Source organism: Ostrea edulis, chromosome 9, assembly GCF_947568905.1.
Source record: "Ostrea edulis chromosome 9, xbOstEdul1.1, whole genome shotgun sequence".
NCBI lineage: Eukaryota > Metazoa > Mollusca > Bivalvia > Ostreida > Ostreidae > Ostrea > Ostrea edulis.
Window position 1 is genome coordinate 75,030,115 of NC_079172.1, and position 22,870 is coordinate 75,052,984.

Genomic DNA, 22,870 nt, shown 5'->3' on the forward strand with positions numbered 1-22,870 from the left:
CAGCACATACTCGGCACAATGGCTACTTTCAAGCAGATGGTGTGATTTGACCCCATTGTACCAAGGTCCAAGTTGACCTTCCATCAATGTGGTCCTTAACTGTGTAAATGCTAGGATTGTAGAGATTTGTATGAATGTGACACTCGAATTTGCTGAATTTTCAATGTGCACAATTTAATGGAAACCCCTGGGGTCTAGATTCATATAATAGCTGTTGTTGGGATATTATAGTCATTTACCTGCATGTGTGCATCCAGAAAAATGGGGACACCATTTAAGGATGAGATTGCAAGTGTCATTCATAATCAACAAGGAATTTTGTCATTACCGGTATTTATTACCCCACCATAAAATGTGTTCCTCCTTTCATTATCAGTTGTAGCTTTCAGATTAGTTTTGTTTTAAAGCCATACAGTTACTTTCACTGGAGTTAATTAGACTTTGAAAATTTCACAAAATTCGATCAGTTTTCCAGAGTTTTGGGTTAATTGTTGTTTTTTTTACTATGGTTGCAGGTTTTAAAAGATTTCTGGTGTGTAGGTGTATGTTACAGATATTGAGGATTTCTGGTGTGTATAATTAAGGTGTATGTAGCCAAGTTTCAAGTAGATCGAGTTTTAAGTTTTACCATGATTGACCTATTTTCAGTGAAGTTTTGGACATTGTAGATCATTTCTGGACATTTTCGTTAAAATCAATTTTAAATGCAGGGTTATACGGCCCATGAACTTTGATAATTTCAGACAAACAGACATTGACCTGAGTTTTGGATCACCTAAGCCAATCTTGGCTGATCAAAATTTATCTGTCGTCTGTCAGAAGCCAACCTTTATTTCTTGAAAGTTTCAGGGTAACTGCCCCCCCCCCCCCCTTCCTTTTCTAATGTCAACCTTCCTTATTAAATGGTAGACATGTTAGATGGCATGTACTTTAAATGTTAAACTTCAGATATTTAATTAATTTCATATTGAATGACAGAACATCTGCTTTCAATGAAGAAGTAATTGGTGTTTTTAATTTCAAATTATTCACCTTCAAATGTCAAAAACACTTACCCGGTAGCATTGATTTTCTCTTTCATGAGGTTTCTATGAAATTGCCTCGGACTAGAATCTTGCTCCATCATTGGATAAAATGTGACGCGCACGATACTGCCATCTAAATTTCTTGTGACAGTAAAAAGATAGTTAACATGGCATCCGAACATGCATCTCTATAATTGTATTTCTTTCTTTCTTATATACATATTTACATGTAATTTAATAGCTTTTTGGTCCCCGACAAAGCAAAACTTATTAGGCTTCTTACTGACTGTCTACAGAATTTTATTTTATGGTTGCTATTAAAGTTCACAGAAGGCTTGGCGAGAATAATCTTTTTGCATTTTAAAAAAGATTTCTGTACATGACAAAGTCCAAAGCAGGTTTGAAATTACTATGGGCAAAATTTGAAATTCTCAAGACTTAATGGAAGGGACCTTGACTCTACAGTGAACATTTACAGAATGTATGAAGGACAATTAAACCAAATTTGGTCCCCCAAGACAAAAAAGCTAATTCTCTCGTGAAATAGGTTTTATTGTCAACGGGATCATGCTATTTCCGGAATTACCTTTTCTACATCTGTTTCATCATGTTAATTATCAAACATTATTCTAACACTGGCCTAACTCTTCCTAACACTTCCTGAATTATGTTCAAAGTAAATTGAATTTTTTCCATCTTAACCACTGCTTTGATGTCGATATTCGACTGTAGTTCTTTCATCCGCCATCATTCCATTTGATCTATTATGACGTTTACTAATAAAATTATGTCACCTACCGAGTATTTTTATTGGTAAAGAATATCAATGAATATTAATGAGGGAGTAGTACTGATTTTGCAGGAAGTAGTCCACAGATATTTTCAAGGTAACAGACAGTGTACAGTATTTTAAAAATCAATAAAGGTATAATTTTTTACTTTTACACGAGTTAAACGTGGATTCAGAAATTATATTGTGTGACTTTGACCTGCTGATGTTGAAGGCAAAGAAAATTATTTTATCAAATAACCTACAATTCATGTACAGTGAAACCTGTCTAATCCGAACAAGCACTTGGAGACAAATATTTTTGTCTGAATACAAAGTGTGTCAGAACAAACAGAGTAACAATAATAAAATGAAATTAAGAATGAAAATAAGGGTAAATCGGATTACACAGGTGCTGGATTAGGCTGTTTTCACTGTACATGTTTTTAAATTTCCTTGAAAAACACAGACCATTTTATGCCATTATTAGGCCACAGACTGGGTCATTTTCTCCACTACCACTCCCAGACCATTTTATGTCATTATTAGGCCACAGACTGGGTCATTTTCTCCACTACCACTCCCAGACCATTTTATGCCATTATTAGGCCACAGACCAGGTTATTTTCTCCTAGGGTCTGTGAACACTACACTCCCAGACCATTTTATGCCATTATTAGGCCACAGACTGGGTACATTTTCTCCTAGGATCTGTGAACACTACACTCCCAGACCATTTTATGCCATTATTAAGCCACAGACTGGGTCATTTTCTCCTAGGGTCCTTGAACACTACCACTCCCAGCCCATTTTATGGAAACCCAACTTGACATTAACTCAAATAACTGAAGATATATTGTTAATCAATAATTTGAAGAAATTAATTTTATTCAATTGATGTTTGCATCAAATCAATTATTGCTCTCATTTATTGACTGATATGTACACAAATTTAATTATTGATATATTGAATTGAAGTAAGTACATCAATATGGTGGAATCATTGCTGCAAATATTAATTTAGACCTCGGTATAAATGATTTGATGATCTCTGAACTCATCATTTTATAATTACTTACAATGATTTTGTTAAAGGAATTGATGCACGACTATCAATTCTTTTAACAAGAGCAACAATTCAGTTAGAGAGAATATATTGAATTATGATAGAATTTCACACCAAAACTTCAATGGCATCAACAATACAACACTATATTACTAGTATGTTGTAATGTGATTTTCAGCCCTAAATTTAAAGCATTGCTAACTGTGGCATATGGAAACACGTTTTAAATGTTTTATGGACAATCAGAAAGTAAATCTCATTAAGGTGCATGTTTTCCTACAAACTTTTCAATTCTGATTTTAGAGTTACTGCCCTTGACATAAGTTACACATTGAATGAATTGTTCACAAATTACCTCAGCACTCAGTCAACCAGTTTAGGTACAGAAATATTGTACTACATGTACAGCATGACCTAAGAATAGGCATTTAAAAAAAATTAAGAAAAAAACTTACACTTGTTAAGGTCAATGCACAATATTCTGAAAGTTGATTTCACTCAAATTCCAGACAAATTGGTGTGCCCAATTCTTATGAAGGTTTTTAAAAGATGACACCATTTTTTTTTTTTTATATAGTTCCCAATTACTTTAGTATCTCCATTGCAAAATGGTTATTATTCTTCACTTGAACAAACTTCAATCCTCTTTACCAAAGCATGCATTGTGGCAAGTTTGGCTGAAATTAGTCCTCTGGTTCTGAAGAAGTCAAAAATGTTTATGGACGGACATCAGACAAAAAGTGATGAGAAAAACTAACTTCAAGCTTTCAGCTCAAGTGATTTAAAAATGAAATTAATTTCTTAAATATTTTCAAAGAGGATTAATACACCATCATAAGTTTTAATTTCAATACCAGATAATCTTATTTCACTACCATATAATCTTATTTCACTACCAGTTAATCTTATTTCACTACCAGTTAATCTTATTTCACTACAAGTTAATCTTACTCAAGTTGATTTTTCTCTCCATTTTATATTAAAATCTTTTTCACTTCGCAAGATAAATTTCAAAACCATAAGGATTTCAAGTCACAGAAAAAAATAATAGAATGTAGACAATTTCCTTTATAATTTTACACTACCATACAACTTTCAATAAAATTTGATACTGTGTTCCCTTTGCCAGAGATCGTACATGTAAATTAATATTTATATGTTTAAATGTTGACACCTGGACACATTTCTCTTGCCTTCAGGCCCTCTTTCAAAAACCACTCCAGTTTAGTATATATATTGCTCTCAGCAAAGTTACGAGATAAATATGTGGCTTTGTAACTGTATGTATAGTCTTTGTACATACATTTCTGTAACTGTATGTACTAACATTATCATGACATTATTAGGGATAAAACTAATACGTGGTGTATAAGTGCATCCATACATTACAAGACAAGGGGCTTTAAAAGAGCACACAGAAGAGATACTGCAAATAATAAAATATTTATTACGTATAATCTGTTAGTACAGACACTTCTATATTGTAAGCTGTATATGCTGCGTACACAATAAAATATGACAGTACACACTCTTGGTTCACTAAATCATCACGGGCTTTATAGCTCGAGAAATGCTCAGTCACACCTTATCACTAATAAAACTTTTGATAAAAATTCTTAGGATAAAATAGACTCTGCGATTCTTAATCTTTGTGAGATCTGCTTCTACATCTATGTGTGTATTGCACCACCTTCATCACAAGTCAAACCACAAGCTTGAACCGATAACACCTCTCTCGCACCTGCAAACCTGACACTACTACCCACAAACACTATAGTGACTCCCACCTGTAAACCTGACACTACTACCCACAAACACTATAGTGAAGTCCGATATTGCCCCAAAACACCACCATGGCTCACACCTTCCAGCCCACTATTGCCCACAAACACCACCACAGCTCATACTTTAGAGCCCGACACAGCCCACAAACACCATACTTTTGAGCCCGATACTGCCAATAAACACCAACTTGTTCTCTCCTAAAATCCACCGAGGTAAAATGTTTCCAACCAATTAAAGCGAATTTCTATATAAAACCATTTAAACAACATACAGCAAATGAGTTAAAAAATTCCCACGTGAAGACATTTCATACATCACATCAGAACTACACTAAAATAAGACACTAAATATTCACTAAGACTACTTACTAGGAAGCTATTTACAATAAATACCAATAAGTTACAGCTATTCACACGACGACGCATACCGAGCACAACTAACACACAATCTGTTAATATCATTGACAACTGAACAGAAAGAGTTCTCAACTACGCCAAGGCTGATCTCCGACTTTGTCAACTACGCCAAGGCTGATCCCCGACTTTGTCAACTACGCCAAGGCTGATCCCCGACTTTGTCAACTACGCCAAGGCTGATCCCCGACTTTGTTATATCAGAGATAAGATGTACTACAAAAACTTCACTTTTTTTGGCAGACATTGCACTTGCAAACCTGACAAATCAAGTAAATGCTATTTCTAAATGCTATTCTCGGTTTCAAACAAGTAAGACTAAAACAAAGACAATTTTCCAAAACGATTTAGACATGACACATGTAACCTGAGGATATATAATTTCAGCAAAAGACCATTCAAGCTTAAATCTTCTCTTGAACCATTCTGACGTAAGCCATTTTTCTGACACCTGAACATATTTCTCTTGCCTTCAGGCCCTCATTCAAAAACCACTCCATTTTAGTATATATATTGCTCTCAGCAAAGCTACGAGATAAATATATGGCTTTGTAAATAAATATAGTCTATGTACATGAATTTCTGTACACTGTACACAGTATGTACAAACATTATCATGATACTTAAATAATCGGCACTGATCTCAAGCACTACATTTGGCAGGTTACATGTACACATCATTACACATGTACACATCATTTACACATGTACACATCATTTACACATGTACACATCAATTACACATGTACACTTCATTACACATGTATGCATCATTACACATGTACACATCAATTACACATGTACACATCATTTACACATGTACACATCAATTACACATGTACACATCAATTACACTTGTACACTTCATTTACACATCATTACACATGTACACATCATTTACACATCAATTACACATGTACACATCATTTACACATGTACACTTCATTACACATGTACACATCAATTACACATGTACACATCAATTACACTTGTACACTTCATTTACACATCATTACACATGTACACATTAATTACACATGTACACATCATTTACACATGTACACTTCATTACACATGTACACATCATTTACACTTGTACACTTCATTACACATGTATGCATCATTACACATGTATGCATCATTACACATGTACACATCATTTACACATCAATTACACATGTACACATCAATTACACATGTACACTTGTATGATTCATGCTATCATCACACTTCTACACATCATGTTTTATCATGTTTACATATTCATCATGGATTGCTACACTTGTACACATTCGTGAATGCATCATCACACTCTCACTTTCCAACCATTACACTGCTTCCTACACAATATGTGTCTGAACGTTTAGTTTTTTAAAAATAATATTCTCAGTTACTTCATACCTCTGACCATTCCAATCAATTTTGTAAAATGTGAAAAATATTTTTGAGAACTTTATTACCAAATAAAAAAATATGAAGACTCTGAATATAAATCACATGTTACAGAAAACAATTACATCCTTATTCACATTCAAAATCAGTCCTTACACATCCACAAATACACACAATTCATTATCCAATCTGTCATTCAAAATTCACAGGCGACATTACAACTTTACAGTACAACATTGTGCTGGTGTTGTATTTACACATACATCATATTTTAACATTCACTGACCCCAGCCAAGGTCCCAACTTTTGTACAGTTCTGTACAGATGTGATGTCTGTCTATAACGAGGCAGCTTACATCTGATTGGACAAAAAAAAAGCACTTATTGCTGCCAATATTACATGATTCCCACCTAGTGGAATGATCACATCTTCTCATTTTTTTCCCTTATAGCTTCTAAACAAACATAACAGTTCGATCGAAAGTAAGAAAGAACAGACAACAATTAAAATATAGGTAATAAAAACAAACATAAAACAAAAACAGATCACTAATAGAGACAGAACAATGGCAGCTGATGCATGATGGGAAGGCTTAAAACTTAAGTGGACGGAATCCTGGTCGGTTGGTCTTTTCCCCGGCCCACGACTTGGACTTGAGACGGAAATGTCTCAGATCATCAGAGTGGTCTTTGTGTAACATGGGCTTGTAAGTTTGTGGTTCACAGAAGTTCTGGAAAACAAAATGGAAAATTCTGTAGAGCATCACTTAACTTTGTACATGAAGCAAACAATGCAGCTAGTGGCGAATGTACGTCATATCACTTTACGTCAATGTACGTCATATCACTTTACATTAATGTACGTCATATCACTTTACATCAATGTACGTCATATCACTTTACGTCAAATCACTTTACGTCAATGTACGTCATATAACTTTACGTCAATGTACATCATATCACTTTATGTCAATGTACGTCATATCACTTTACGTCAATGTACATCATATCAGTTTACGTCAATGTACGTCATATCACTTTACGTCAATGTACGTCATATCACTTTACATCAATGTACGTCATATCACTTTACGTCAATGTACGTCATATCACTTTACGTCAATGTACGTCAAATCACTTTACGTCAATGTACGTCATATCACTTTACATCAATGTACGTCATATCACTTTACGTCAAGGTACATCATATCACTTTACGTCAATGAGCAATTCTTAAAAAGTCATTTTTACAAATTGGTTACCCGAAGTAAAGAACAGCCATCTATTAAACTGTTCTAAATCAAATCTGCATACTTAAATCTTAAGTTTTCAGACAACAAATCCGACGATTTACAAGATATTAAATAGGACTTTATCCAACCAAATCAACAACCGTATACAAATCAAACTTCAGACATCAACAACTGTATACAAATCAAACTTCAGACAGTTCCAACAACCGTATACAAATCAAACTTCAGACATCAACAACTGTATACAAATCAAACTTCAGACATCAACAACCGTATACAAATCAAACTTCAGACAGTTCCAACAACCGTATACAAATCAAACTTCAGACATCAACAACCGTATACAAATCAAACTTCAGACATCAACAACTGTATACAAATCAAACTTCAGACAGTTCCAACAACTGTATACAAATCAAACTTCAGACATCAACAACTGTATACAAATCAAACTTCAGACACCAACAACCGTATACAAATCAAACTTCAGACAGTTCCAACAACCGTATACAAATCAAACTTCAGACAGTTCCAACAACCGTATACAAATCAAACTTCAGACATCAACAACCGTATACAAATCAAACTTCAGACATCAACAACTGTATACAAATCAAACTTCAGACAGTTCCAACAACCGTATACAAATCAAACTTCAGACAGTTCCAACAACCGTATACAAATCAAACTTCAGACAGTTCCAACAACCGTATACAAATCAAACTTCAGACAGTTCCAACAACCGTATACAAATCAAACTTCAGACATCAACAACTGTATACAAATCAAACTTCAGACATCAACAACCGTATACAAATCAAACTTCAGACAGTTCCAACAACCGTATACAAATCAAACTTCAGACATCAACAACCGTATACAAATCAAACTTCAGACATCAACAACTGTATACAAATCAAACTTCAGACATCAACAACCGTATACAAATCAAACTTCAGACACCAACAACCGTATACAAATCAAACTTCAGACACCAACAACCGTATACAAATCAAACTTCAGACAGTTCCAACAACTGTATACAAATCAAACTTCAGACAGTTCCAACAACCGTACACAAATCAAACTTCAGACATCAACAACCGTATACAAATCAAACTTCAGACAGTTCCAACAACCGTATACAAATCAAACTTCAGACATCAACAACTGTATACAAATCAAACTTCAGACATCAACAACTGTATACAAATCAAACTTCAGACAGTTCCAACAACCGTATACAAATCAAACTTCAGACATCAACAACTGTATACAAATCAAACTTCAGACATCAACAACTGTATACAAATCAAACTTCAGACAGTTCCAACAACCGTATACAAATCAAACTTCAGACAGTTCCAACAACCGTATACAAATCAAACTTCAGACATCAACAACTGTATACAAATCAAACTTCAGACATCAACAACTGTATACAAATCAAACTTCAGACATCAACAACCGTATACAAATCAAACTTCAGACACCAACAACTGTATACAAATCAAACTTCAGACACCAACAACTGTATACAAATCAAACTTCAGACAGTTCCAACAACCGTATACAAATCAAACTTCAGACACCAACAACTGTATACAAATCAAACTTCAGACACCAACAACCGTATACAAATCAAACTTCAGACATCAACAACTGTATACAAATCAAACTTCAGACACCAACAACCGTATACAAATCAAACTTCAGACATCAACAACCGTATACAAATCAAACTTCAGACATCAACAACCGTATACAAATCAAACTTCAGACACCAACAACCGTATACAAATCAAACTTCAGACATCAACAACTGTATACAAATCAAACTTCAGACAGTTCCAACAACCGTATACAAATCAAACTTCAGACAGTTCCAACAACTGTATACAAATTAAACTTCAGACAGTTCCAACAACCGTATACAAATCAAACTTCAGACAGTTCCAACAACCGTATACAAATCAAACTTCAGACACCAACAACCGTATACAAATCAAACTTCAGACACCAACAACCGTATACAAATCAAACTTCAGACATCAACAACTGTATACAAATCAAACTTCAGACAGTTCCAACAACCGTATACAAATCAAACTTCAGACAGTTCCAACAACCGTATACAAATCAAACTTCAGACAGTTCCAACAACCATATACAAATCAAACTTCAGACATCAACAACTGTATACAAATCAAACTTCAGACAGCTCCAACAACCGTATACAAATCAAACTTCAGACAGTTCCAACAACCGTATACAAATCAAACTTCAGACATCAACAACCGTATACAAATCAAACTTCAGACAGTTCCAACAACCGTATACAAATCAAACTTCAGACATCAACAACTGTATACAAATCAAACTTCAGACATCAACAACTGTATACAAATCAAACTTCAGACAGTTCCAACAACCGTATACAAATCAAACTTCAGACACCAACAACCGTATACAAATCAAACTTCAGACATCAACAACTGTATACAAATCAAACTTCAGACATCAACAACTGTATACAAATCAAACTTCAGACAGTTCCAACAACCGTATACAAATCAAACTTCAGACACCAACAACCGTATACAAATCAAACTTCAGACATCAACAACTGTATACAAATCAAACTTCAGACATCAACAACTGTATACAAATCAAACTTCAGACACCAACAACCGTATACAAATCAAACTTCAGACATCAACAACCGTATACAAATCAAACTTCAGACATCAACAACTGTATACAAATCAAACTTCAGACACCAACAACCGTATACAAATCAAACTTCAGACATCAACAACCGTATACAAATCAAACTTCAGACAGTTCCAACAACCGTATACAAATCAAACTTCAGACATCAACAACCGTATACAAATCAAACTTCAGACAGTTCCAACAACCGTATACAAATCAAACTTCAGACATCAACAACTGTATACAAATCAAACTTCAGACAGTTCCAACAACTGTATACAAATCAAACTTCAGACATCAACAACTGTATACAAATCAAACTTCAGACACCAACAACTGTATACAAATCAAACTTCAGACAGTTCCAACAACCGTATACAAATCAAACTTCAGACAGTTCCAACAACCGTATACAAATCAAACTTCAGACAGTTCCAACAACCGTATACAAATCAAACTTCAGACATCAACAACTGTATACAAATCAAACTTCAGACATCAACAACTGTATACAAATCAAACTTCAGACATCAACAACCGTATACAAATCAAACTTCAGACAGTTCCAACAACCGTATACAAATCAAACTTCAGACACCATCAACTGTATACAAATCAAACTTCAGACATCAACAACTGTATACAAATCAAACTTCAGATACCAACAACCGTATACAAATCAAACTTCAGACAGTTCCAACAACCGTATACAAATCAAACTTCAGACAGTTCCAACAACCGTATACAAATCAAACTTCAGACATCAACAACTGTATACAAATCAAACTTCAGACATCAACAACCGTATACAAATCAAACTTCAGACACCAACAACCGTATACAAATCAAACTTCAGACAGTTCCAACAACCGTATACAAATCAAACTTCAGACACCAACAACTGTATACAAATCAAACTTCAGACATCAACAACCGTATACAAATCAAACTTCAGACACCAACAACCGTATACAAATCAAACTTCAGACAGTTCCAACAACCGTATACAAATCAAACTTCAGACAGTTCCAACAACCGTATACAAATCAAACTTCAGACAGTTCCAACAACCGTATACAAATCAAACTTCAGACACCAACAACCGTATACAAATCAAACTTCAGACACCAACAACCGTATACAAATCAAACTTCAGACATCAACAACTGTATACAAATCAAACTTCAGACACCAACAACCGTATACAAATCAAACTTCAGACATCAACAACTGTATACAAATCAAACTTCAGACAGTTCCAACAACCGTATACAAATCAAACTTCAGACAGTTCCAACAACTGTATACAAATCAAACTTCAGACAGTTCCAACAACCGTATACAAATCAAACTTCAGACAGTTCCAACAACCGTATACAAATCAAACTTCAGACAGTTCCAACAACCGTATACAAATCAAACTTCAGACATCAACAACTGTATACAAATCAAACTTCAGACATCAACAACTGTATACAAATCAAACTTCAGACAGTTCCAACAACCGTATACAAATCAAACTTCAGACACCAACAACCGTATACAAATCAAACTTCAGACATCAACAACTGTATACAAATCAAACTTCAGACAGTTCCAACAACCATATACAAATCAAACTTCAGACAGTTCCAACAACCGTATACAAATCAAACTTCAGACAGTTCCAACAACCGTATACAAATCAAACTTCAGACATCAACAACCGTATACAAATCAAACTTCAGACATCAACAACTGTATACAAATCAAACTTCAGACAGTTCCAACAACCGTATACAAATCAAACTTCAGACAGTTCCAACAACCGTATACAAATCAAACTTCAGACAGTTCCAACAACCGTATACAAATCAAACTTCAGACACCAACAACTGTATACAAATCAAACTTCAGACAGTTCCAACAACCGTATACAAATCAAACTTCAGACAGTTCCAACAACCGTATACAAATCAAACTTCAGACATCAACAACCGTATACAAATCAAACTTCAGACACCAACAACTGTATACAAATCAAACTTCAGACAGTTCCAACAACCGTATACAAATCAAACTTCAGACATCAACAACTGTATACAAATCAAACTTCAGACATCAACAACCGTATACAAATCAAACTTCAGACACCAACAACCGTATACAAATCAAACTTCAGACATCAACAACTGTATACAAATCAAACTTCAGACACCAACAACCGTATACAAATCAAACTTCAGACAGTTCCAACAACTGTATACCATTTTAATTTCACTGAAGTTTAATATAACTTTTTCACTGTATGTCAAAACCATGAAAATTAAACTGCAGTGAATACAACGTAACCATAACATCTACAACAACAACGGAAAAAAAACATCACGAAAATTACCAGTCACGAATTTCAAGCTGTACACAGTCGATAAGATCTAAGTATAGACTCCTCTGGCTCCAGAACCCTAATACTGAGACAAGCTACTTTTTCATCTTAGTGTAAACTTAAAGTGTAAGTGGGACTTTCTTCATGCAACTGTCTTGTAATCTGCATTTTGATTGGCTGATGCACTGATGTTTGCTCATTTTGATTGGTTAATGCACTGATGTTTGAGGTAATAAACAAGCATTTAACAAGACAGAAAGTTTTCCACCACAACACCATAATAGAATGACGAAAAAATCATATATGTCAACATTTTGTGTCGTATTAGCAAAACTCAACAAATCAAGACGCAAACATCAAGCAAAACGCATAAACTGCATTAGAATTGGAATACTGTATAGCAGGTTAATATCGTGTTTGTTTGATATTCGTGACTGCATTAGAATTGGAATACTGTATGGCAGGTTAATATCGTGGTCGGAAAAAATCGTGATTTTTTCATTTAGCAACAAATCGCGGTCATTTTAATTCGCGGAAAAACAAATCATAATATCCTTCAATTTATTTCTTTTCAATATGAAAGATCAATTCACTGAATGTTAAATTCGCGGAAATTTTGTTTCAGCAAATATAGTGAAAATTAACACCACGAGTTAATTTCCTGATTTAATTTTCTTCTATACAGTAAATATGTTCTCATTTGTTCTTTGCGACCGTTAATGCAGATTTAACAGAGGCAAACATCCGTTTTACTGGCTCTGCTAACATGTCGCCCGTAAAACTCAGTTCAGCATCAACAGCTGCAAATAACAAATGAAAAGATAGTGATTCCCTCCGTATATGGTTAAAACTTGAGACCAAGATTAGAAATCCTCTAGGTTTTATGACCCCTGAGTCTGGTAACTACAAGTTTTCTCGACCACAGTCAAAGCTAACCTTCTGTTTCTCAAAGAAGTTTTTGTAGCCTCCCTCCAGCAGGTACAGTTCTGGGTAGTGGAGATGGGGATAGCAGTCTTTGTTGGAGTCCCGGTCATACTTCCTTAGGAACCGACACCTACAATACAATGGGGGAAATTATTGATTGTGAGAAAAGGATGGGATCAAACCTGCACTTACAATATCAAGGGGGGGGGGGGGGGGCTGCTATTGATTGTGGCAATATGCTGATGGGATCATTCCTGCACTCACAATACTAAGGGAGAAGGGAGAAGGGGGGGGGGGGGGGGGGGGGGGGGGCGGGGGCGACTATTGATTGTGACAAAAGGATGGGATCAAACCTGCACTTACAATACTATGGGGGGAATGAAAAGCAATTTTCTGTTTCCACAGCCTATCATACCACGGTAATAAAATTAGCTGAATAATTTTTTCTTCTTCTCTTTTTGAATAGAATTGATTACAGCACTGTGAACTCACAGATTGGGGCCCCGCTCCGAGGAGAATTCACAATGAAAAATGAGGATGTTGCGTTTTTCAGGATCTTTAGTTGTCAGTGGTGTGGCGAGAAATGTATCCAGGATAGCCTCCTTGGTGTAGACATGTTTGGCCCCCTACAACATCAAAACACACAGCTACCTAATCTTACCAGTTCAATGTATAGGAATTAATTGATTGATTAATTAATTAGGGTGACATAGGATAAACAAAGGACAAATTCAACTAGAATCTTTTTTTTATATGAAAGTAATATTTATATTTAGTATATAAGTAATTAGTAATAATTAAGTATAAAGAACAAAGTTATTGATGACAAAACCTTTAACACCACAGACTGAAGGAATTAATAAATCGGACACAATGAGAAAATTTGTTCAAGTTACGCACCCTGATGTGTCCGCCCTCGTATTCATATGGATACCGACAATCGACAACGATAGCTTGCTCTATCACATGATCAAACTCCCCGCTCAGTACTCGTGACAACTGAAAATAGAAACATCTTATCTAATCATGTTCTCTCATAAACTCCTCAGTGAGAGAAAACATTTCACAGATGTACATGTTTTTGGTATGAAAAATTAAGGAATGGGGTGGGGAGAGAAATAGGTTATCTCACTAGTATCTTAGTGAATTCATAGATTTTTCATTAAACATTTAAATGATATATATACATCAGCCAGAGATATAAGATACTAGAAGCTAGGTCTTTATATAAAATAAGGTATATAAGGACTGGAGGGGACAAGGTCATCATATTCATTTTATTGAGGGATGGGGAGGGAGAAACTTGTAGGACTCCAAAGACGTGCTGAATAACACATCCTAGAGACATAATGTTAAAATAATTGCTTTGCGCTTCCGTTTTTAAAAGATCATGGTTTATTAAGATACTGTTGACCAATGAGAATGACACCTCATCAACATGATCAGCTCGTCACTAAAATTTCACACACAAGATCCAAATTTATATAATTTGTTACGCCACAAATTCTCATCTGTTTATTTATATTAGTTTGGGTAAGTAAACAGGGATAAAATTTATTTTCCACTTAAAATGTCAACAGTGATATTCAAGTTTTGATACAGATGATCTTCTAATAATTTAATTTTACTTGTAACATCCAATTTGATTGGCTGAGCACACTGAAAAAAATTCAAATTATTTCATATAATGTAACTTGGTTTAGAGACATGCTCCCTTGATAACTCAAGACGGCACAGTACATCATATGCCCATCGGACAGTGATGGCAAAATTTGTGCAACATGAAAGGTGAAGATAACGAACAGTGATCAATCTCATAACTCCTATAGGCAATACAAAGTAGAGAGTTGGGCAAACACGGACCCCTGGACACACGAGAGGTGGGATCAGGTGCCTAGGAGTAAGCATCCAATGTCGACCGGTCACACCCGCTGTGAGAGAAAGTTGAATACACAAGTCTATCTGACCTGCTTTTAACCCTAAAGTAGGTCACAGTGCACCAATTACGCTGAAATGCAAACCAAATCTTTCTCTGAGAGAAAAGTTGTGACGACATTTCAGGGCAATACCAGTATCCATTATGGAAAAAAATCTGGAAAACTGTTTGACCTATTTTTAACCCTAAAGTAGGTCACATTGCACTAATCCAGCAGAAATACAAAATGAACATGTATTCCTCTGAGAAGAAGATTGTGACTAAATTTCCATGAAATATTTGTATCAGTAATGAAAAAAGTCCTGAAACTGTTTGACCTACTTTTAGCCCTAAAGTAGGTCATGGTGGACCAATCCAGCTGAAATGCAAATTCACTTTTACGCTTCTTGAGGGAGAAATTCTGACCAAATTTCAATGTTTAACATGCATTCTTTCCGTGAAGAAGTCCAGAAAACATCTTGTATGGACACACAGACAGACGGACTGAGAGCGCCATAACATAATACGTCCCATCAGCGTATAAAAATTCACAGCACTGTTGAATTGTACTGTAGGTCTGTCTACTTTGATATATAAAATCAATGAAATCAAAGGGACATGGACACGATTTGAGCTAAAAATTCAATTTATTTTTTATGTTTAGAATGCTTAAATAAGGTATTACTATTACAGCAAAAAATTGAATGTCAGTAGTCAAGGTACATGGGAGATACAGAGGTCACAAGTCCTTGTTATATAAACAAGGCTTGTGCCATGCTTTTGTTTACATAGGTTAAATAAACTAGTAAAAGTTTCATTTAAAGCAGAATTTTTCAATTTTTAAGTGAATTCTTAGGTCTTTTATTTTTATTGAGTTGGTTTACGGATCTGCCGCATTGATTTTTTTGGGATGTTGGGGGGGAAAAAATAAAATGGTTTTTCATTCCTTTTTATATTTCCGAAGCTGTAATTTTTCCTTTTCACAAAAAAAAAAGGGGGGGGGGGGGGAGAAAAGAAAGAAAATAGATTTCACTGGATTGGATATTTGGACAGATGCCTCCGTCGAAATCTCGGGACAGTTCATAATATTTATGTGTCATGTGTGGAATATCAGTCAACTTCAGCCGGTGCTAACAATTATTCTGCACCTTAGTAACAATGCTTTTTGCTTCCAATAAATTATCTGTTTATGAAACTAACTTCTGATTAGCATTAGTTATGCATTGCATACCGTTTAGATATGTAAATCCCAAAATAAAAACAAGCACTTGTTTTCAGATGGCATCCATGACGTATGTTGGGTTGCACTAATCACCTAAACAAGTATAACCCTACCTGACCTTAACATGCATACATTTTGACGAGGATACACTTTTAAATTCTTATTAATGAATTTTAAAGAAATATTCTTCATAATTAATATGTACAATTCTTCATACATTGAAGGAGGCTGAAAACATATTTATATGTAACATTATTGAATTCATTCATTGTATAAAATTTGTTGACTACCAACAATGAATTGATCTGACCTATATAAAATTCAGAATTTTTTAATAAATGTTTATAGGGTTCATGGATTTTATCTATAACTTTACTTAACTTCATAAATAAAACTTAAAAGAAAATTTTTAGACAAAATATATGCTTGGTAAGGTCAGTCAGGATTTTAGTTCTTCAGGTGATTAGTGCGTCCATATATACGTCATGGATGCCATCTTTTGAATGGAAAAACGATGTCGTTCTTTTATTTTGGGATTTACATAACTAAACGGTAAACAATGGACATTTGATGATAGAAATTTAGTTTAATAAACAAATAACATTTTTGAAGGAAACAGCATTGTTGCCGAGGTGCACAAAAGTCGCTATATACCACCGTCTGAAGTTGACTGTGAAGAGAATATCAAAGTTGATAATAAAACATTGACCTCATATCAAGTTCATTTTTATTACTTAACATTTTGTCATTTGAACTTTAAAAAAAAAAAAAAAATTTCCCTCCGAACGGATTTGAAAATTTTGAAATCCGTAAACCAATTAAAAAAACAAGAGGCCCATGGGCCACATCGCTCACCTAAGTCACTTTGGCCCATATCTGAAGACTTTCCATATATATTTGCATGTAAAACCTTAGTCCCTATTATGGCCCAAACTACCCTTTGCAAACTTGAATCTACAGAAAACTTTCATGTAAATGTCAACTTCTTTGGCCCAATGGTTCTTGAGAAGAAGATTTTTAAAGCTTTTTCCTATATTTGTATGTAAAACTTTGAACCCCCCCCCCCCCCACTTGTGGCCCCATCCTACCCCCCGGGGGCCATGATTTGAACAATCTTGAATCTTCACTATGTCAGAAAGTTTTCTTGTAAATATCAGCTTTTCTGACTCAGTGGTTATTGAGAAAAAGATTTTAACTATATATTTGTATGTAAAACTTTGATCCCCCTTGTGGCCTCATCCTACCCCCAGGGGCCATGATTTGAACAAACTTGAATCTGCACTATGTCAAAAAGTTTTCATGTAAAAATCAGCTTTTCTGGCTCAGTGGTTCTTGAGAAGAAGATTTTTCATATATATTTGTATGTAAAACTTTGATCCCCTATTGTGGCCCCATCCAACCCCCGGAGCCCATGATTTGAACAAACTTGAATCTGCATTATGTCAGGAAGCTTTCATGTAAATCTCAGCTTTTCTGGCTTAGTGGTTCTTGAGAAGAAGATTTTTAAAGTTTTTCCCTATATATTTGTATGTAAAACTTTGATCCCCCCTTGTGGCCCCATCCAACCCCCGGGGGCCATGATTTGAACAAACTTGAATCTGCACTATGTCAGAAAGTTTTCATGTAAAAATCAGCTTTTCTGGCTCAGTGGTTCTTGAGAAGAAGATTTTTCCTATATATTTCTATGTAAAACTTTGTTCCCCTATTGTGGCCCCATCCAACCCCCGGGGGCCATGATTTGAACAAACTTGAATCTGCATTATGTCAGGAAGCTTTCATGTAAATCTCAGCTTTTCTGGCTTAGTGGTTCTTGAGAAGAAGATTTTTAAAATTTTTCCCTATATATTTGTGTGCAAAACTTTGATCCCCTCTTGTGGCCCCATCCTATCCCCGGGGGCCATGATTTGAACAAACTTGAATCTGCACTATGTCAGAAAGTTTTCATGTAAAAATCAGCTTTTCTGACTCAGTGGTTCTTGAGAAGATTTTTAAAGATTTTTCCTATATATTTGTATGTAAAACTTTGATCCCCTATTGTGGCCCCATCCAACCCCCGGAGCCCATGATTTGAACAAACTTGAATCTGCATTATGTCAGGAAGCTTTCATGTAAATCTCAGCTTTTCTGGCTTAGTGGTTCTTGAGAAGAAGATTTTTAAAGATTTTCCCTATATATTTGTATGTAAAACTTTGATCCCCCCTTGTGGCCCCATCCAACCCCCGGGGGCCATGATTTGAACAAACTTGAATCTGCACTATGTCAGAAAGTTTTCATGTAAAAATCAGCTTTTCTGGCTCAGTGGTTCTTGAGAAGAAGATTTTTCCTATATATTTCTATGTAAAACTTTGATCCCCTATTGTGGCCCCATCCAATCCCAGGGGCCCATGATTTGAACAAACTTGAATCTGCATTATGTCAGGAAGCTTTCATGTAAATCTCAGCTTTTCTGGCTTAGTGGTTCTTGAGAAGAAGATTTTTAAAGTTTTTCCCTATATATTTGTATGTAAAACTTTGATCCCCCCTTGTGGCCCCATCCTACCACCGGGGGCCATGATTTGAACAAACTTGAATCTGCAATATGTCAGGAAGCTTTCAGGTAAATTTCAGCTCTTCTGGCCCAGTGGTTCTTGAGAAGAAGATTTTTAAATGACCCCACCCTATTTTTGCATTTTTGTGATTATCTCCCCTTTGAAAGGGACATGGCCCTTCATTTGAACAAACTTGAAAGCCCTTCACCCAAGGATGCTTTTGGCCAAGTTAGGTTGAAATTGGCCCAGTGGTTCTGGAGAAGAAGTCGAAAATGTGAAAAGTTTACAGACAGACGGAGAGACAGACAGACGGACGCCGGACAAAATGTGATCAGAATAGCTCACTTGATATTTTCTAGTTTGGCACATCTCATTTTTTTAAAACACGCTATTTTCTATTAAACAATCTAATGTAAACAAAAACATGGCACAAGTCTTGTTTACATAACAAAGAATTGCGAGTGCTGTATCTCTCTTATAACTCAACGACTGATATTCAAATTTTGGTTGACCATTAGAAATACTTTAGTTAAGCATTGTAAACAATAAAAATGGAAAAATAAAATTTTCATCTCAAGTCGTGTCCATGCCCCTTTAGGCACGCACAATAAGATACCTGTTTTAGAGAGAAATTTTCTTGATGTCAAAAAAGACATCTACTTGTACACATGACACTGTGATAAAAATTCAATACAATTTCTGTTATGACATATGTTAAACAGTAGCATAAAACTATGGTATCATATACAAAATGATACTATATCAAGTATCTACAAATTTTGCTCAGTTTCAATTTAAAATACATTTTCACTTCAAAGAAAATTGCTTGATCCGCCTTTCAAAGCATAAAATGCATCATGATTTACTAGATGCAGTAGTCTCATTGAGTCGATTTACCTAGGGATGGCGATCAGTCACAGGCTTACATTTTACTGTTTCAGATTTAATTGATACAGTAGTCTCATTGAGTCGATTTACCTACAGATCGTGATTAGTCACAGGCTTACATTTTACTGTTTCAGATTTAATTGATACAGTAGTCTCATTGAGTCGATTTACCTACGGATCGTGATTAGTCACAGGCTTACATTTTACTGTTTCAGATTTAATTGATACAGTAGTCTCATTGAGTCGATTTACCTACGGATCGTGATTAGTCACAGGCTTACATTTTACTGTTTCAGATTTAATTGATGTAGTAGTCACATTAAGTCGATTTACCTACGGATCGTGATCCGTCACAGGCTTACATTTTACTGTTTCAGATTTAATTGATGACAATGTTACAAGCTATGGTAAGGTTTTATGTAATTAAAAACTTTCTTAAAATCAAAAACTGAAAATCATTGCATTTTCTGGTACATGTAGATCTATTTGAAGACTTGTTTTTGTAGGTCTAGAGTATACATATTTCCTTATCTTTCTGTCGGAGTGACTTCAAAGTTGATCTTAAAGGGGTGTCGCTAAGTTTAACATATTTTTTGTTATAGAGATTATTTGCTAACTGCTTCAATTACTGCATTTTAAAATTGAAGAATAAATCATGTGCTCCAGTTATATGAAGACCCCGAGGACTGCCTTCACAGTTGATGCCTGTTAATGGTTGCCAAGTGAATCCTTGCACAGAGCAGGTTATTTCTTATTATCAGTGTTTATTTCTGGTTTGTTTGTTTTTTTCTTTCGTTTTTTGTTTTTTTTAAAACATTAAATTATAAGGAATGAAACTAATTTTTACCTGTTATGCAATATAACCTAACTTGGGCAGTTTACGCTTTTTTATGATCCGCTTCACTGATTATAAAACGTCAATTGTCCAAAAGTAGGTTAGATAGTAAATGACATAGTTAAAAAATTAACTTCCTTCCTTAAATGAAGCTTCATCTTTTCAATTAAATATTTCTAAACTAAAATATGCAGTCTGTGTGTGATGACATGTTTAAAACATAAACATGGATTATGTTGCATGTCATTTTCTCGTCATCTCACACGTGTGATGTCACCAGGGCAATAAATGGAGTCTGATAAGTCTGTCAACTTTCAAACAGTTTTACTAAACCTTTCAAGTTTTTATCGTAATCTTCAGTTACAAATACAGGTCCGTTTGATTAAGCTTCTTTACCAAGCATCATTTAATGTTAACTCATTAAAACACATTTAATTTAGTAAAACAGAGGTGTCATACTTATGCAATTCTTAAGTCAGTATATTTCCTTATAAGATAAGACGTTTAGTCAAATTTGTGCCTCCATGCTAAAGCTGAATAAATACAAAGCAGACCCTGAGAGGTGGGACTTACTGTTTCAGATGAGATGGCCTTGAGGTCGGAGTGCTTGCCTGGAATGGTGGGGAGACAGTACGGCTGGAAAGAACATCATGGATTATTCTATTTCACCAAATCATATTTTTTCCTTGTCTGAAATCTTACTTCAAATTGAAGTTGTGAAAACGTGTTGGTAAAAGCATTTTGGGCAGAAGTCTTGGAAAAATTTTAAACAAGAGGCCCATGGGCCACATCGCTCACCTGAGTCACCATGTCTCATATTTAATGATTTTTCCTATTCGCATGTAAAACTTTGATCCCTATTGTGGCCCCAACCTACTCCTGGGACCATGATTTTTACAAAATTAAATCTGTACTATGTCATGAAGCTTTCATGTAAATGTAAACTTCCCTGGACAGCGATTTTTAATGATTTTCCCTATATAATTGTATGTAAAATTTTGATCCCCTTCTGTTGCCCCATCTTAACCCCGGGGACCATGATTTTTACAAACTTCAATCTGCACTATGTCAGGAAGCTTTTGTGCAAATGTAAACTTCTTTAGCCTAATGGTTATTAAAGGGACTGATTCATGATTTTCCCCCAAATTTTGTTTTTCACTTTTAATGATCAAAATCTACTGTCTAATGTGTTTAAAAGACTTCATATAAACATTAAAGTTATACGTCGTCATAGAAGCTCATTTTAGATTACTATTTGTTTTATAAACAAAGATTGCGGTATGTTATTGTTTACAAAATTTCCAAAAGAAATGGATATCGATCTAAGTATATTATATCTTTCACATTTTCAGCATTTTTGGGATAAGATGTGTCATCTAAAAGTTAAAATTTGTGACTATGCTAAATTAAGATGCTTTATATTACAAAATCAATATTCCAATGGTTTGTTTGTATACATTAAAAGACTCCAGTTTTTGTTTACATGACACAGATTTAAGGCTAACATATAGCTTTTATTCTTGCATTCAGAAAATAAAAATTTTGGCTGTCAACATTAAATGAGTTCTTCAGTGTTTATCATCAAAAATGAAAAATAGTTTTCATCATAAATCGTGATTCAGTCCCTTTAAGGAGAAAATTTTTAAAGATTTTTTTCTATTTATTAGTTATGTAAAACTTTGATCCCCTATTGTGGCCCCATCCTAACCCCAGGGGTCATGAGTTTCACAAACTTGAATCTGCACTGTCAGGAAGCTTTCATGTAAATTTCCACT

General features: G+C 34.9%; 1 protein-coding gene across 1 annotated transcript in view; it reads right to left on the reverse strand.

Moving 5' to 3' along the window:
* Nucleotides 1–4,287: 4,287 nt before the first annotated feature.
* Nucleotides 4,288–22,870, reverse strand: part of LOC125657769 (M-phase inducer phosphatase-like) — a 104,199-nt gene continuing 85,616 nt past the window's right edge. The window contains exons 12-16 of the mRNA XM_056150872.1: nucleotides 21,669–21,731; nucleotides 14,608–14,706; nucleotides 14,200–14,333; nucleotides 13,720–13,837; nucleotides 4,288–7,181 (exon numbers count right to left, since the gene is read on the reverse strand). Coding sequence (XP_056006847.1) covers nucleotides 7,044–7,181; nucleotides 13,720–13,837; nucleotides 14,200–14,333; nucleotides 14,608–14,706; nucleotides 21,669–21,731 — 552 coding nt within the window. The 3' untranslated portion in view covers nucleotides 4,288–7,043. The remainder of the gene's footprint in view (nucleotides 7,182–13,719; nucleotides 13,838–14,199; nucleotides 14,334–14,607; nucleotides 14,707–21,668; nucleotides 21,732–22,870) is intronic.